The sequence below is a fragment of the Trifolium pratense genome, linkage group LG2 (genome assembly GCF_020283565.1).
Source record: "Trifolium pratense cultivar HEN17-A07 linkage group LG2, ARS_RC_1.1, whole genome shotgun sequence".
NCBI lineage: Eukaryota > Viridiplantae > Streptophyta > Magnoliopsida > Fabales > Fabaceae > Trifolium > Trifolium pratense.
In genome coordinates this window covers 19,782,945-19,799,020 of record NC_060060.1, presented here as the reverse complement: position 1 = coordinate 19,799,020, position 16,076 = coordinate 19,782,945, and the positions used below count along the sequence as shown (strand labels likewise).

General features: G+C 31.9%; 1 protein-coding gene across 2 annotated transcripts; it reads left to right on the top strand.

Moving 5' to 3' along the window:
• Positions 1-6,624: 6,624 nt before the first annotated feature.
• On the top strand, positions 6,625-14,305 carry LOC123908296 (glutamate--glyoxylate aminotransferase 2). 2 transcript variants are annotated; one of them, XM_045958898.1, is made up of 14 exons: positions 6,625-7,142; positions 8,253-8,399; positions 9,038-9,103; positions 9,269-9,386; positions 10,536-10,617; positions 10,744-10,831; positions 10,907-11,065; positions 11,179-11,352; positions 11,446-11,577; positions 12,221-12,286; positions 12,427-12,491; positions 12,871-12,962; positions 13,076-13,232; positions 13,933-14,305. In XM_045958898.1, the coding sequence occupies exons 2-14, from the start codon at positions 8,283-8,285 to the stop codon at positions 14,060-14,062; spliced, it is 1,446 nt and encodes a 481-aa protein (XP_045814854.1). In that variant the 5' UTR covers positions 6,625-7,142; positions 8,253-8,282; the 3' UTR covers positions 14,063-14,305. The 2 variants fall into 2 exon arrangements, with proteins under 2 accessions (XP_045814854.1, XP_045814853.1); XM_045958897.1 differs by having other exon boundaries at positions 6,744-7,142; positions 10,536-10,831.
• Positions 14,306-16,076: the final 1,771 nt, after the last annotated feature.

Here is a 16,076-nt window from a genome sequence, read left to right as displayed (position 1 = left end):
TGTATATTTTATGAAAATCTTGATAAATCATGTTGAATTCATGTCTTTTGATGTTAATATGTGTTAAATCTTGTGTAGTTGAACATGTTATAGTAGTAGATGTTTAAAGCTATGATTTTTTATGTTTAAAGGTGTCTAATTTGTAAATATGGAGGTTTTTTTTTTTGGGAAACCCGAGAGTTTTCTTAAACTCATGTTTTTCTGGGCATTCTCGGCAAGCGAGGATTATCCTAGCTTAGCGAGGATTTAAGCCGGTGTTCATCCTTGCTTAGCGAGCATGGTAACTCGCCTAGCGAGGGCTAGTTTTTTCAGAAACTTGGTGTTTCTGTTTTGGCTCGCCTTGAGTTCGCCGAAGTTTGTTGAGCGAGTCTAGCAAAGCAGTTTTGTGTTATTTGTGTTCAATTGATGGTTATAGGTTATAACATGTTTATACTATGCTTAATTGATACTGAATAGCGTTGAAAGGAGATGTACATGATTAATTGAGTTGATTATGTTATGTTGAAAGTGTGATGATTTAGGAAATCTATTAGTGGTGCTTTATAATGAGTATTGGTGATGAGGTGTGAATTCTATAAATATTAATGTATGTATTCCAATTGGGGTGATGTATGAATATTAATTGGTGTTGGTATGTTTTGTAAAAAAACATTGGTGTTGGTATGTGATTTCTATTGATGTTAATATTGGTGTTGAAATTCGTGAGTCTTGTCAGTGTGTTGATATGTGATGAATACATTTCATGCATTCATGGTTGAGTCTATTGGTGTTGATATTGGTCATGAATTAACGTTGTTTATTCATGAAACCATAGGTGTTGATTTGATAAAGTTATCCATAAAAATTGGGGTTGATTGATACAACATGCATATTGATCGGTCTAGCTGACATTACATAATTAAATGGTATTAGAGTTGACTATGTAAGTTATGTGCATCTAATTGTTATATGTTATGTTATATTATATGATTTATGTCATTTGGTGAGTAATTGGTGATTATTTAATTGATTTTTGTATTCGAATAATAGTGAGATGATGTGATGTTGTTTTATTGACAAATGTTGGATATATGCAATATGTTAATTATTTAATGTTATTTAATTTTGTAAGAGTTGTATGAATGGTATTTATGCAACTGTTGTATTTTATTCGTGCTTGATTATACTTTATCTTCGATCACTTTTATGAATTTATTCTTACCCTATGTTTTATGTATGTGTTGGGCTCTTGGGGTCGGGTCAAAGGGCTGGGTCAAATAGAAATCATATAGGTCATAAACGGTCTCAAATATTATAAGACTATCAATGAAATACCAATTCTTTTGTCTCGGGTCAAAGTTAAGAGCAATCCCTATTTCACCAATTATGATTTTAGAAAGACTTCTTAACAGAGGATTATGCCGCTCATGAGTAGTTGCTTGATAGCTTGTTTAACTTAGTGAGGAGATTGACATGATGTCACTCCGATTTATCTTTGTTTATTTACTTTCGGGTTTTAATAATTTTGTAGAGTCCCTCTATTACTGTAATACCGGGTTGGGAGTGACCTATATTTTGTATGTTCAGATTTATTTGAGATCTTGCTAGTATATTATGTTATTGGAGTTGATGTTAAGATATGCTTATTATATGTTGATGATTGTTATGATGAGTCCATGTGATTTATGAAGTTTAGTAAAGAGTTATTTTTCGCTCTTATATGAACTAGTTCACAATTAACCAAGCTCTGATATAGAAGTAAGAGAAATTAAACCTTAAACCCTAATTCCCTTAAGAAATTATATACAAAAACAAATTAAACCATAAATCCTAATTCCCAAATTGAAATCAAATTGATTCTTAATAAATAATTACACATAAATAAATATAACAAACATTTCAGTTTCGTATTTACCTTAGCAATTGTCTTTTCGATAGACCACACACAAACTTCTTTTCCAATCTCAGAACATTTTCAGAATCCAAATTAAAAAAAAAAAATATAGCAGGATTTAGAGCAATAATGATAAACCCTCTCTTGTCGTATTTAGCAATGTTTAAAAAATGGATTGGTCATCAAACCGGCTAGGTCAAGGGTTCATTGGTCAAAGGCAATAAATCACAGAACAGAACATATTGAAGGCAATAAAAGATATTATCAATCTATCAACTAGAAGAATTGAAAAAGAAAGAAGAATAATGAAAATGTATGCATACCTTGAGCTAGAAAGATTATCAATTAAAATGGGTTAGGGAAATACTTCATGTCACGAATGCTGTATATCCACGGAAAAAGGAGACAACGCTATAGCACTATCCTTTTTCCACTAAATATCCCAAAGGGAGAGACAATAGAACCCTAGTTTTGCGTTTTCTGTTGTTTAGAAAAGGTTATGATACTACTCTATTAATTAATTGATAAAATATTTATTATATAAAAATTACAAAAATATTTAAGATACTAGAGTTAAAATGGGTTGGGCTACCGGGCTTGTCAACTAGCCCTGTATTTTAAGACGGGCCAGGCCTCAACAAAACAAAGGAAAAAATAATTGATGTTTTTTCTCCCGACCCCCGTCTTTCTTTTCTACATCTTGAATTTTCATTTTTTGCCCTTGGGGTACTTCAGTTTGTACGAATCAAATTTTTTTGTCATGCTAACGAGTAAACGACCACTCGTTGGAAAACTTATAGTGTCAAAATTACAAATATAATTTTTGTTTTTAGGGTTAACTATCCAATTGGTCATTACAAAGTGATTAAATTACACTAAATTCAATTTTGCATATTATTTTTTTCTTCGAATTCTAATAATTTAAAATAATAGAATCTATGTCGATAGAGCTTACTTCACAAAACTACATTTATGATCAACATTTTCAAGCATAGCCCGTATATAATGAAAATAATTTTGTGGAGTTCAAATTGGATTCAACTCCAATATAATATCACAAATTGGAATTGTGTGCTTAGCTTTCTTCCACGGTTAAAATCGTGGAGATTGGATATCCCTCCATATCCATCAATACCGTCGAATGTGGAGCTTAAAACAATGTAAGATAATGATGTTGAAATACTCCAACTTTCAACAGGTTTCCTTTTGGCTAACATCGCTAAAGCCGAATGTTCATTGAACGTTGGCTTATCGCCAACAATTGGACTAAGCGGCAACATGAGCTTTGACATGTTTTATGCGATGGCTAATTTAATAGTGTTAGTATTTAATAATTTTACAACAAATAAAAAATAAATATTTGTAAAAAACACGTATTAACTTCAATATTTTGTTGTAGGAAAAACAATGCAATTAAGGTTATCGGTGCATGAAACGTTTTGCCTAGTCTTGCATCGAAACGCTCTATAGGGAGTTCGAAACAAATATCACAACAGGTGAGATTCAATATAAATATTCTCCTCTCAACAACACACTCTCCATCAACAACAAAGGGGTAATTTCGATTTAATCATTGGACTAAGTGGCAATATTAGTTTTGTTATGTTTAAACAATGGCTCATTCGATTATGTAAGTATTGCTAATGATTTTGAAATCACCATTAGTTGTGGTCATTACAAAGTGATATTAAATTACACTAAATTTAATTTTGCATATTATTTTTTTCTTCGAATTCTAATATTTTAAAATAATAGAAACTAGGTCGATAAAGCCTACTTCACAAAGCTATATTGATGATTGACATTTTCAAGCATAGCCCGTATATAATGAAAATAACTTTGTGGAGTTCAAATTGGATTCAACTCCAATATAATATCACAAATTGGGATTGTGTCCTTAGCTTTCTTTCACGGTTAAAATCGTGGAGATCGGATATCCCTCAATATCCATCAATACCATCGAATGTGGAGCTTAAAGCAATATAAGATAATGATGTTGAAATACTTCAACTTTCAACAGGTTTCCTTTTGGCTAACATCGCTAAAGCCGAATGTTCATTGAATGTTGGCTTATCGCCAACAATTGGATTAAGCGGCAACATGAGCTTTGACATGTTTTATGCGATGGCTAATTTGATTGTGTAAGTATCTAATAATTTTACAACAAATAAAAAATAAATATTTCTAAAAAACACTTATTAACTTCAATATTTTGTTGTAGGAAAAACAATGCAATTAAGTTTGTCGGTGCATGAAACATTTTGCCTAACTTAGCTGTGAGTCTTGTATCGAAACGCTTCAGGGAGTTCGAAAGCAATATAACAACAAGTTAGGTTCAATATAAATATAACAACAACATACTCTCCATCAACAACAAAGGGATAATTTCAGTTGAAATGAAATTTGTGTCGAAGAATAAATCTAGATTGAAGCTGCAGTACATAACCAGATGAAGTAAAATTATCTTTGTATAAGTCTAGGTTTCGAAAAAACAATTTATTAACTAAAATATTTTACAACAAATAAAAAATAAATATTTCTAAAAAACATGATAACACATAAGTATTATATTTTCACCAACTTGCTCTCAATCGACAATAAAAGAATAATTTTGGTTGAAATGAAATTCGTATAAAAAACAAAATGGAAATGCAACTGCAATATAATATTAAAGAAGAAATTATTTATTTAAACATTAGATTAAACGACAATATGAGTTTTGTCATGTTTAAAGAAGGACTCATTTGATTATGTAAATATTTAACAATTTTACAACAATACAAAATAAGTGACAAATTCTCTCTATATATGCGTTTCAACAATGTCGCATGCTAAAGTTAGAGATTGAACTTAAAATTTTAGTTAAACTATAAAAGATCCGTGCTATCTCATCAAAGTGCTTTTGAGTAATTATAGTCACTAAATTAATCGACAACAAAAATTGAATTAGTGTCGAAGTTAGACGTATTTATGGTTATTTCTAATTTTAGTAGTATATTTTTTTTCATAATTGTAAATTTACTCCACACATTGTTCAATGGCAAATGAACTTGTCATGTTGCTTGTGCATATCAGAGTTAGATTAGAACTGTTAAAATTGGCTAAGTCCGTATGGATTGATCCGTTAAATCTGAATAAATGTAAGGCTTGGACTTTAAAATTTTAGCCCGAGCTTTTTTAGGGCTTTCAGTTTTCCCTAAAAAAGTTCATTTAAAATACGGACTAGCCCGAAGTTGCCACGGGTATCCCATTACCCGCATAAAGCAAAATAAGCCCCCAAAAAATTAAAATAACAACTAAAATAATTACCCTACAATGACTTGATATAATAGTTTCTTTGGCTAACATCTTAATTTCTACTCTAAAATATATATCATTGTATTTGATTATAAATTTATAAAATATGTCTTGTAATTGTTTTATAATTCTCCACGGAACCTTTAAAAAAATTTATTTCACATTCAAAATCTTATTCTAAAGTTTCACGTGACATCATCATTTGCATTTTTCACAATTTCTTTTAATCACTCTTCCTCGTTTGTTTCTTCCTTCGTAGTCTTGTAAATTAATTTTAAATGTTATTTTGGTAAACTATTTTACATTATTTTTTTAAAAGAATGTCAAAATTAAAAATATGGGCGGCCCGTCAAACCCGCGGCCCATATAGGGTTGGACTCAAGGTTTTTAGGGTCCGTATTTTAACATGGACTTTTCTCCCCGGCCCGAAGTCTGTCCGAGCCGTCTTGTTTAGAGTCGGGTAGTCCTTTTTGACATCTCTAACTGAAATAATCTGTTAATAATCATTTCCCCCTAGGAAATTATAAAGAACGAGTATTAACTCGAATAGATAAATAATTTATTAAATTAAACGACGTTGGACAATTTAATTCTTCCTTTAATAAAATGCTTCTATCATTAAAAAAAATTACTTTTTTTTATTAAATTTTAGGGTATACAAAAAATATTAATATTATTTATATAATTTCTATATATGTATACATAGTAAAAGAATAAATTTGGTGCCCCTAAAAAGCTGATGCATGCCACCACTCCTCCTAACATCCTCCGAAACCCTTCTGCCCTGGGTTCTTTAACACGACCATCCTGCTACAAATGTCTTTTACCTCTCTCACCTTGCCTAGAACAAACTACATGACGTTTAAATGCTTCACCTTTATATCTTCATCCATCAAATCTTTTATCTTTTGTTCAACTTTGCAATCCAATAAACTATTTATAGACATCCCGAAAACTAAAAAAAACTACAAATCATGAAATGGTTGTAAACTATAGTTTAGTGAGAAGTTTCATTGTTCCAACACACTTGTTTAAATATAAATTTTGTAAACAGAAAAATTTAAAATCAAAGAAAATTTGAACATAAAATAAAATAAGTACTAAATAACCACGTCATTGGGCTTAAGTAGTTAATGAAATTCACCAACGGACTAATCGTCGGGAAAACTCGAGTTGAATTACTAAGTGGAACAATTTATTGACCAAATATTAATTATCTAAGTGAAACAATTTATTGACCAGACTTTAGTTACCTTGCGGTCGACTTCAGATTACTAAGGTTTCTTTCCCCTACGAGCCGTAGCGTTAACACAAAACAAAATAAGGAATAAATCTAAATCTAAATTAGAATGTCTCCATAGATCAAAAGCATGCTTAACCTTGCTTATAAAAAAGAAAAACATATTTAACCCAATTTGGTTGCCATTATTACATTGATTTTACATGTAAAGAATGTGACACATATAAAGTTCAACCTTATAACAAAAATCATGCAACAACAAAGAAAGGGAAGACTATAAAATTCCCCAAAAACCATATCTATAAGAAACAACCAAACAAATTAACATGAACCACTCCACAAATTGAAAATGACACATCTCAATTTTGTCAAAAACAATCAAAGAAAGACTTAAGGCCAGAGCCTTGTTATCTACTGACACAATACCCTTTAAGCCTAAAGCTAGTCCACAAAATCAAGCACAAGCATTATCCCTAGCAAAAATTCAATAATCCATTTCAATTCAACCCTTTTTTCAGTGGTTCTGATTCTGCCATTGCATTCATCATCTGCCACATAATTAAATTTTTTGCTACAGACAAAAATAACACTCAATCTTTTGTTGTCACACATGTGTATGTATGTGTATAACATAACATTGTGAATTTCTCACTGAGTGTTTCTTCTATCAATCTAAGGTTGTCATAACAACACACTGTTTGGTTCCCCAATAGCTTCAAACCAATTCTGCAGGTAACGTTTCTTATCTGCGATTGATCCACGTAACATGATGAAATGACCCACTTGGATGGAATACAATGATAAAAATCGAATCTTTTGCCTTTTATTTCAATTGGGTTTGTGTTAATTTGTGAATTCAAGTTTCCCAATTTTTTATTTTTGAAATTAAATTTTGTGAATTTGGAATGGATTAAGAACTATGTCATGATTTGATTGTTGTTTTTTCGGTTTTATGATGTATTGTGTATCGTTTGTTCACTAGCCTTTTCAGTTTCTTTGTAATCGTTCAATTTTTCAATACTTTGGTGACTTTGTGTTGTCATTTTCATTAGTTTTGAGCTATGAAACACACACATAGACTCGACACTCACACTGACACTACATGACATTGATAATAAGTTGAGAAAATGGAAGTAACTGTATATAATCACATGTGTCAGTGTCGTTAAGTGTTGAACAATAGACACGACTTCAATCTAAAGTGTCGTAGCTGTATAGGTTTTTAGTTGGGGGGAGCACATATTGGTGTGGTGCACATGCTTTTGCATTTATGCTGCTCTTTTTTAACTCTGGTATCTCTATTTTCATGCAAATTTGCTGATGTTGCATTTGTTAATTATCCTTGGTATGTGATCTATGACAAAGTTAGCTCTCCATCCTCTTTGGCCAAATATTGGCTGTTGGATTAATCTAACAGTTGAGATTTCACTAGAGAGACACGAGGGGTCGAAGAAGATCCAGTTGCGTATGATTGATGGGACTATGCCTCCTATGTGTCTAGCATGTCAGTCATAGTTTTAATTGTAGTCCGCAGCTGCAATATAGCAGTTTTAGAGGTCCCTGCAATAGCAATCTAAAACTTCGCGGCTTAACCACGGCCGCAATTTAAAATATGTGTCAGTCTTTACTTCACTAGTTGGCTTGAATTCTGTAATTGAAAAATCAATAAGATTAAAACATTTAACATGCAGTAGAATTGGGTAGTTTTATGAAGCTTTGTTTCATGAGTAGTAACTAGATGGTTCTTACTTTTCTTTAATCTTTTCCCTCTTTGAATTATTTTGCTTGGTATTTAATTTGTTTGTTGTTCTGTTCTGTTCTGTTTCTATTTTCTTCTTTTAGTAATATCTGCAAGAAGACTTCTGCTTCACTATGCCACCAAAACCTTTAGACTATGAGTCGATAAATGAAAATGTGAAGAAAGCTCAGTATGCTGTCAGAGGTGAATTATACCTTCGTGCTACCGAGCTTCAAAAGGAGGGAAAAAAGGTATAGTAGAATTTCTTTTCCACATCATATACAGAAAGTTGCATCTGTTTGAACTGCACTTCTAAGTTGGAGGATTAAATTGGACATGATCATTGAACTCCTTTCATTGAATTTGTATTTTTATTTGCTATTGTAAAAGATGGGGTTTTGACGGGATGCATGCTAGCTATAATGTAAATTGAAGCCTTTTATTTCAAATTATTTATAGATTCTCATACATTTTAGAGTGATCCACGAGTGTGACCTGGTTGAACAGGTTATAGACTATAGTATGACCATCATGGTAATGGTAGTATGTTACATTTTGAAAAAAAAAAAATTGTCTAATTTTCTATGCGGAAAACATCTTCATTAAGGCGAATTCGTTTTTGTCATACTCTCTCCGGCTGCTTGAAATTTAACATGTCTATTTTTGTATCTTGTCAACTTTTATATCCTGAGATTGGATTGCATAAACGGCCAGTTATATGTTTATCTAAATATAGTCTTATTATGTATACTACCTATTTGTTTATTGGTTTACATCTTCTCATAGTCGAGTTGCTCAAAAGAATTATATTTATATTCATGTCCATCTCTCGATATTTGCACACTTGCTCCCAGTCATATTAAAATAACTTACATTCAATTATTGACAGATTATATTCACCAATGTTGGAAACCCACATGCTTTGGGACAAAAACCACTGACCTTCCCTCGCCAGGTTCAGCAAAACTACCATACTTCTACTTATATATGTCCCTTGTCATTTTCATAATATGATCTGCTGCGTATCTAATTAAATTGTTCGTGTTAAAATATTTTATTTGTTGATTATGCTAATGTGGTTTGTATCAGCTAACCTGTATCATCATTTTTTCCATTTCAGGTTGTTGCTTTGTGCCAGGCTCCATTCCTACTTGATGATCCTAATGTTGGACTGTTATTCCCTGCTGATGCAATTGCAAGAGCTAAACAGTATCTGTCAATCACATCGGGTGGTTTAGGTATTCATATCATATGCCAATTCATTGTTATATAACATTGTAAAGTTAAAAATTCTGTGCACTGAACACAATTCTGTGTATTTTCTCTTGCTAAAAAGGTTTCTGAAAATTTTAGACAATTGTCATTAACTTGCATCTGGTCAAGGTTTTGTTAGTTTTAGTTTGGATTTTAGATTACTGATGCAATGCCAGACTATGCCCATAAATTTTGAGGTACCCTTTATATGTGTCTGCATAGTTTTCCATCTAATTATCCTTTGTTTTTCTTTCCTAAGGATCTTTGATCAATTATCAGTTAACCCTAAAAGAACTTGCTTAAAGAAGATGGTTGCACCAACAAGATATTTTGGAATAGTTTATGTCATGAGAACCAACCTATACCAAAAACTTAAGGGCTCGTTCACTTCTGGTATTTTATGTTTTCATTTCCACCGATAAAGTAAACACTAGAGAAGACATTATGAAAGTTTTTGAAAAATAGATTGAATATTTTGTGAAATTTCGGAAAAATTTCAAAACATTGTTTTCAGAAAAGAATTCATTGTAGTTAGCTTCTATTCTCTCTCTATTACAATTAAAAAGGAACATCAATAACCAAATGTCTTTCTAGCCAACCACATACAAAATAAAAATGAAAATTGAAAGTGTTGTTAGAAAGTATACGGGTCCTAAGTTGTTTGCTGAAGGGGGAATGATTCACAAGGACTCTTTGGCTTTGAAGCATCAGCAAATGCATTGGTCCATTCTACCTCATATTCAAAGTCACGTTTTTATTAGAATGGTGTTGACAAGGTTGACGACTCGGTCATAGAGACTGTGATGCCATGTTATAAATAAACTATTCCATTAGATATAGAATTCTGAACGGTTTTTATATCTAACAGTTTAGTTGAGCATGTTTTCACATATAGTGATAATTCACTTAAGACTTAATTTCTGATACAGCAACAGCACAAGCAGAAGAAAACTTCTTCCATTGCCTCTCAAGGACCTTTCAGACCGGGGATATCTTTTGCATCCGAGTCTTAGAAACCATTTTTTTTAAAGGCTAAACAACCATATTAAAAGGCTAAACCATTTTTACGAGTTAAGACTTTTGTATGATATGAGAATCTCCAGTGATGTGCTACAACTAATGGTATCTTGTAGGTGCTTATAGTGACTCCCGAGGCATTCCAGGAGTGAGGAAGGAAGTGGCAGAGTTCATACAGAGGCGTGATGGTTATCCAAGGTATATATCCTCTCCATACTCATTATTTTTTCTTACTTTGCATTGCGTAAACCTCTTCAAAAGGGTCTTAAGTTTAGTTTCCAATTTGTTAGACAAAGTGATTAATTACTTCATCCTCTATTTTAGTGATCCAGAGTTGATATATCTTACTGACGGTGCGAGTAAGGCTGTGATGCAGACTTTAAATACTATCATCAAAGGCGAAGGAGATGGGGTAATATAGTCTTTTTCTTACATTTTTTGTTTTGTTTTTTGTAGTCAATAATTTTCCAACACTTTTTATTGCCAGATTATGGTTCCAGTCCCACAATACCCGCTCTACTCTGCAACAATTGCTCTTCTTGGTGGTACTCTTGTTCCATACTACCTTGAAGAGACAGCAAATTGGGGTCTTGATACCAATGAACTTCGAAAGTCGATTACAGAGGGTCGCCGTAAAGGATTAAATGTATGTGTTTTTTCTTGACAAATGTTAAGTTCCATCTATTTCTAGATAGATCTTACAAAAACTAATGTCTTTGAAGGAAGTGCAAAATTTCTTATAAATTGAAATTTGATCAGGTTAAAGCAATGGTGATCATAAATCCTGGAAACCCTACTGGTCAATGTCTTAGTGCTGAGAATTTAAGAGAGGTTTTGCAATTTTGTTATGACGAAAATTTAGTCTTGCTTGGAGATGAGGTTTACCAGACAAATATATATCAGGACGAACGACCCTTCATTAGTTCCAAAAAGGTATATTTTGCTGTGCTTATCTTGAAAGGTGTATATCTTGATGTTTTGCCTCAATCGTTAACACGAAATAATACTTTATTTTTCTTAACACAGGTTTTGATGGATATAGGGCCACCTCTAAGCAAGGAAGTCCAGCTTGTTTCATTTCATTCAGTGTCAAAAGGGTTTTTGGGTGAATGTGGACAGCGAGGTGGATATTTTGAAATGACCAACATTCCTCCCGAGGTTTGTTTCTTCATAATCTGTGTTACTGATTTTTCTTGCACTGAGTATCAAGCTGGCATTTCACAGGTTTAAGTTGTTGTGTGAAATGTTGAATGCACGTGAATGATTTTATATTTAACTAGATTTATTGTGGCCGATTCCTGTTGAGTTTTTCATACCATTGACAAACTCAAGCAACAGCGTGAAGTTGTAGAAAAGCTGTTGAACATAAAAGAAGGAATACAAGATATATACATCAATATGAAGACTCGATTGCCTGTAAAAAAATTTAATTTGGGAAGGGAGAAATTATTACTAATTAAAGTGGCTGTAATGACCATTTTACAACCATCCGGAGGACGGGAGGAGATTGGAACTCCATCCCTTTAGGTTACAAGGTCAAATTCTTCTGGCCAGTTGAGACCTCATGGAACAGCACATGGTGCTGCATGTAATTTAACAAAGTGAATAATTTTGCTATGATAAAATAGCTTTTTGCACTCCTCTTGTTTAGATATATAGGATCTTCTGACTTAACATGTAAAGTGTTCAATTCAAGCACATTTTCTGACCAATTTTTGCTTTAGATACACAGCTGATGTTTTTCTATTTTGCTTTAGATACACCGCTGATGTTTTTCTATGATCCTAATTTTCTTTTGCAGACAGTTGATGAGATCTATAAAGTTGCCTCAATATCACTTAGTCCAAATGTTCCAGCACAAATATTTGTGAGTTAGCACTGAATGTTTTTCTGTTCCATATTTTAATTTTGACTTATTTGTTCAAAATATAATTTTAGCCAGTCTTGTTCTCTTTTCCCTCTCTCCTTTTCCTCACCCTTTCCCTGGTTCTTACCTTTGTTCTACAGATGGGACTAATGGTCAATCCACCCAAACCTGGAGATATTTCTTATGACCAATTTTTTAGGGAGAGGTAATAATCGTCCTAAACTAATATGCTAAATTTTCAAATAAAAAATTTCGTCCAGTTAATTCCATCTTCTGTACGGTTGTATTCAAACATTAGAAATCTATGAAGCACCGACACAGACACAATACTGACACTAACAGATGTTTAACTTGTAATCATTTAAGAAAATAAAAGTGATTGAATGTAACCGCGTGTTAGTATCATGTCGGTGTCGGATGTGTCAGACACTAGACACACATTTGATCTAAAGTGTCGGTGCTACATAGTTAGAATTAGAAATCATCATTTGTCCCGTGCCTTTCCAAATATCTGATATGAAGCCATAAAAACTTAAGAAAATGGTTCTTAAGATAATAAATTGACAATTATATATAATATGCAGCAAAGGAATACTTGAATCACTAAGAAGAAGAGCAAGGATAATGACTGATGGGTTCAACAGCTGCAGGAATGTTGTTTGTAATTTCACAGAAGGTATAATAAATGGTCTTCCAAATCGAATTCGAAGTATCTTTTCATGTTACAACAACATTTTTGGATTGTTTTGTGCCTAGTACACCATTATTGATCCATTGAGTTTTGTTCAGGTGCCATGTATTCATTCCCTCAAGTTCGATTGCCGCCAAAAGCACTAGAGGCTGCTAAACAGGCCGGAAAGGTTGCAGATGTTTTCTACTGTCTCAAGCTTTTGGAAGCCACTGGCATATCTACTGTTCCTGGTTCAGGATTTGGACAGAAAGACGGGTACACACTCATCCTTTTTTCTATGCCATTTTTTAGGCCACATCAGAATTGTTTTTCCACCATTCTAATGCTTAAAATATCTCACAAGTAAACCTTTAGAAAACAATTTCTGCATTTATTTTCTATTTTTACTTTAATTGCAAAATTGCTAACCTTGGATCTAGATTGTGTGCAATCACAAACCCTTGACTGCACGCAGTCAGTTACATCTAGACCGTCTGATTAAGATTGGAAGGCACAAATTTCCAGCTCGGTATTTCAGATATTAAAAAACTGCATTAAAATCTTGACCGTTTGATATTAATTGGGCAGTCTAGATGTGGACGACTCTGTAGTTTCAAAATCCAAATCCATAGTTTTCACTGTTTTTGTTTTAAAAAATTTGTATAGAAAACAAGGGACAGTTTTGCAAATAAGAATAAACAGAAAATGTTTTCTCAAACTAACCAGACTCTGAGTTAAGTTGGAATTGGATTATATGTAGTCAGTCTGCACCTCTGAACCGTCCGATTAAGATCAAATAGTTTCTTAAGATAGTTTTTTTATTTTTTATTTTTTTATTTTTTTATTATTCTTTTAGCATAATTGTTTTTTGAAATATGGACGTCCAATCTTGATTGGACGGCCTCGAGGTGACCGTGCACTAATATTTGACTAATATTCGAGTTTCTTATGGTTCTTTGTGGTAAACTTTGTATAGGGTCTTTCATTTGAGGACAACTATATTACCAGCTGAGGAAGAAATGCCTGCTATTATGGATAGTTTCAAAAAGTTCAATGATGAGTTCATGGAGCAATATGAAGACCATAGAGGTTATTCAAGGTTGTAATGAAATCATCCATACTCATGTATTCAATCCATCATCAATATCCCTTCAAAAAGACATACCCTCCTTCTTAAACCTTAGATTTCCTTCCTTCTATATATAACTGACAATCTTTCATGTATATTTAATCTCTCTTTGCACCTTTTATCATATGTTGTGCCACCACCATGGCAAACAATCATCTTGAATATAATAATTATCTCTATTATCCTATCCTTTGTCAAAAGAATAAATGGATTATCTCTATGTTATGTGTTTTACAAGTGCCATGATATGGTCTTTTTGAAATATAATATTTTCAATGTCTCACAATAACCGTCACATTTAGAAACAAATATTTGTCCCAAAATATCACTTTTACTCTCTAATATGATTTTAATTACTTTTTTCAAATTTTATTCTTTAATTAATATTGTGTATTCTTCACTTTACATGGTAATGGGAATACACCAATGACTGAAAAGGGTAAATTAGTAAATCATCATTCACTTTCTTTTATCTGTCATTTTTTTTTATATAATTTGTGTGAAATGGTCAATTGTGACCATTATTATGGGACCGAAGGAACATCTTTTTGGACTATTTTTCACATATATTTTCTTAAATTTGTAACCAATAAAATTTGAGCAGAATGAAGTTTAAATCTCTTGTCCATAATATTTTAGTAATAAGAGTTTATTATTTTAATTATTTTTGAGACGGATGTAAAATGATCATTAATACACATAAATTAATATTAATTATTTCTCCTTTTTCAATTATTTTATTTTTATTTTATCATCTTATTTTAACCATTAATATACAAATGCATTTAAAGCCTATAACTTTGTCAAGGCTTTTTGTATATAACTTCTTTTGCTATTGCATGCTTCCCTGCACTATAATATTTGAATAGATCACAATAAATATATTACTCTACCAAAAAGGAAATGGTAGTATTATATATGGTATTGTTAGGGGTGGGCAAAAAAAAAAACAAACCAAAAACTAAACCGAATTGCAGAACTAAATTGAACCAAACCAAAAAAATATGAATCATAATTAACAATTTTAAAACTAAAATGAAATAGTTCGGTTCATGATTATCAGTTTGGTTCAGTTCGGTTCTCTTAATGATTCAGTTCTTTTTAGTCAAAAGTTAGTTATAGTTTGGTTCAGAACCATAAAACCAAACCATTTTAATAGTTCAGTTCGGTTCGATTTAAAAGACAAACGATTCAGTTCGGCTCGATTATTATGAATTTTGAAAAAAGTTTGGTTCAGTTCGATTCGGTTTTCCTTAAAAATCCAACCATGCCCACTCCTAGTAGGTAGGTTTTGTCCTTTTGCCTCCCTATACTATATTGACTATTAATAAGTTCAAGCAATAAATAAATAAATAAATAAAGGAAAATGATCAATAATTGCTTCCAGAAGTTGCTAAGATATATTGGAATTTTCTTTTTGTTTCTGTTGAAATTTCTCTATCCCCTTTTTTTTTGTAATAATTTCTATATCCTTTCCTTTATATTTCAAAATAGTGGAGTTATTTATTATTCACATTTAAATCTAGATTATAAAGTTTGAGATAAAAATAGTTTCCTTTTCCAAGTTGTAATTGTAAAGCTATGGGAATCCAATATGCAAAGTTATTAATATGGAATATTGGAATATAGAACATTTTAAAGTATGTAAAAAAAAAGTTACTTTGTTTGAAACCCTACAGATGTTGATGTTTGTTCACCTTATCTATGAGTTTGTAATATTCTTATCCATGTGGTTTGTTTTTTACATAAAATTCATAACTTTGTTTATAATTTTTTCAAAAGGAAAAAAAAGGCAATGTCGACTAAGGTAGAATAGTATTATTTTTGTTGTATTGTTTTAATGAGTGGAATAGTCTTAAGTTTGTTTCAAGGGTATACTGTACAATTATTTAAAAATGGTGTACATAGGAAAAAGGGAATGGTCTGAAAGATAACGATGTAGCTAAAGATGACAATTTCTCGGAGGGTACAATATATATACCTGCAAATAT

What these genes read in the sequence shown, in the direction of transcription:
- LOC123908296 (XM_045958897.1), top strand. Translation starts at nt 8,283, where the DNA reads ATGCCACCAAAACCTTTAGACTATGAGTCGATAAATGAAAATGTGAAG. An exon ending in TTCAAAAGGAGGGAAAAAAG is followed by an intron (nt 8,400 to 9,037) that starts GTATAGTAGAAT and finishes AATTATTGACAG; the next exon opens with ATTATATTCACCAATGTTGG. An exon ending in ATGTTCCAGCACAAATATTT is followed by an intron (nt 12,287 to 12,426) that starts GTGAGTTAGCAC and finishes TTTGTTCTACAG; the next exon opens with ATGGGACTAATGGTCAATCC.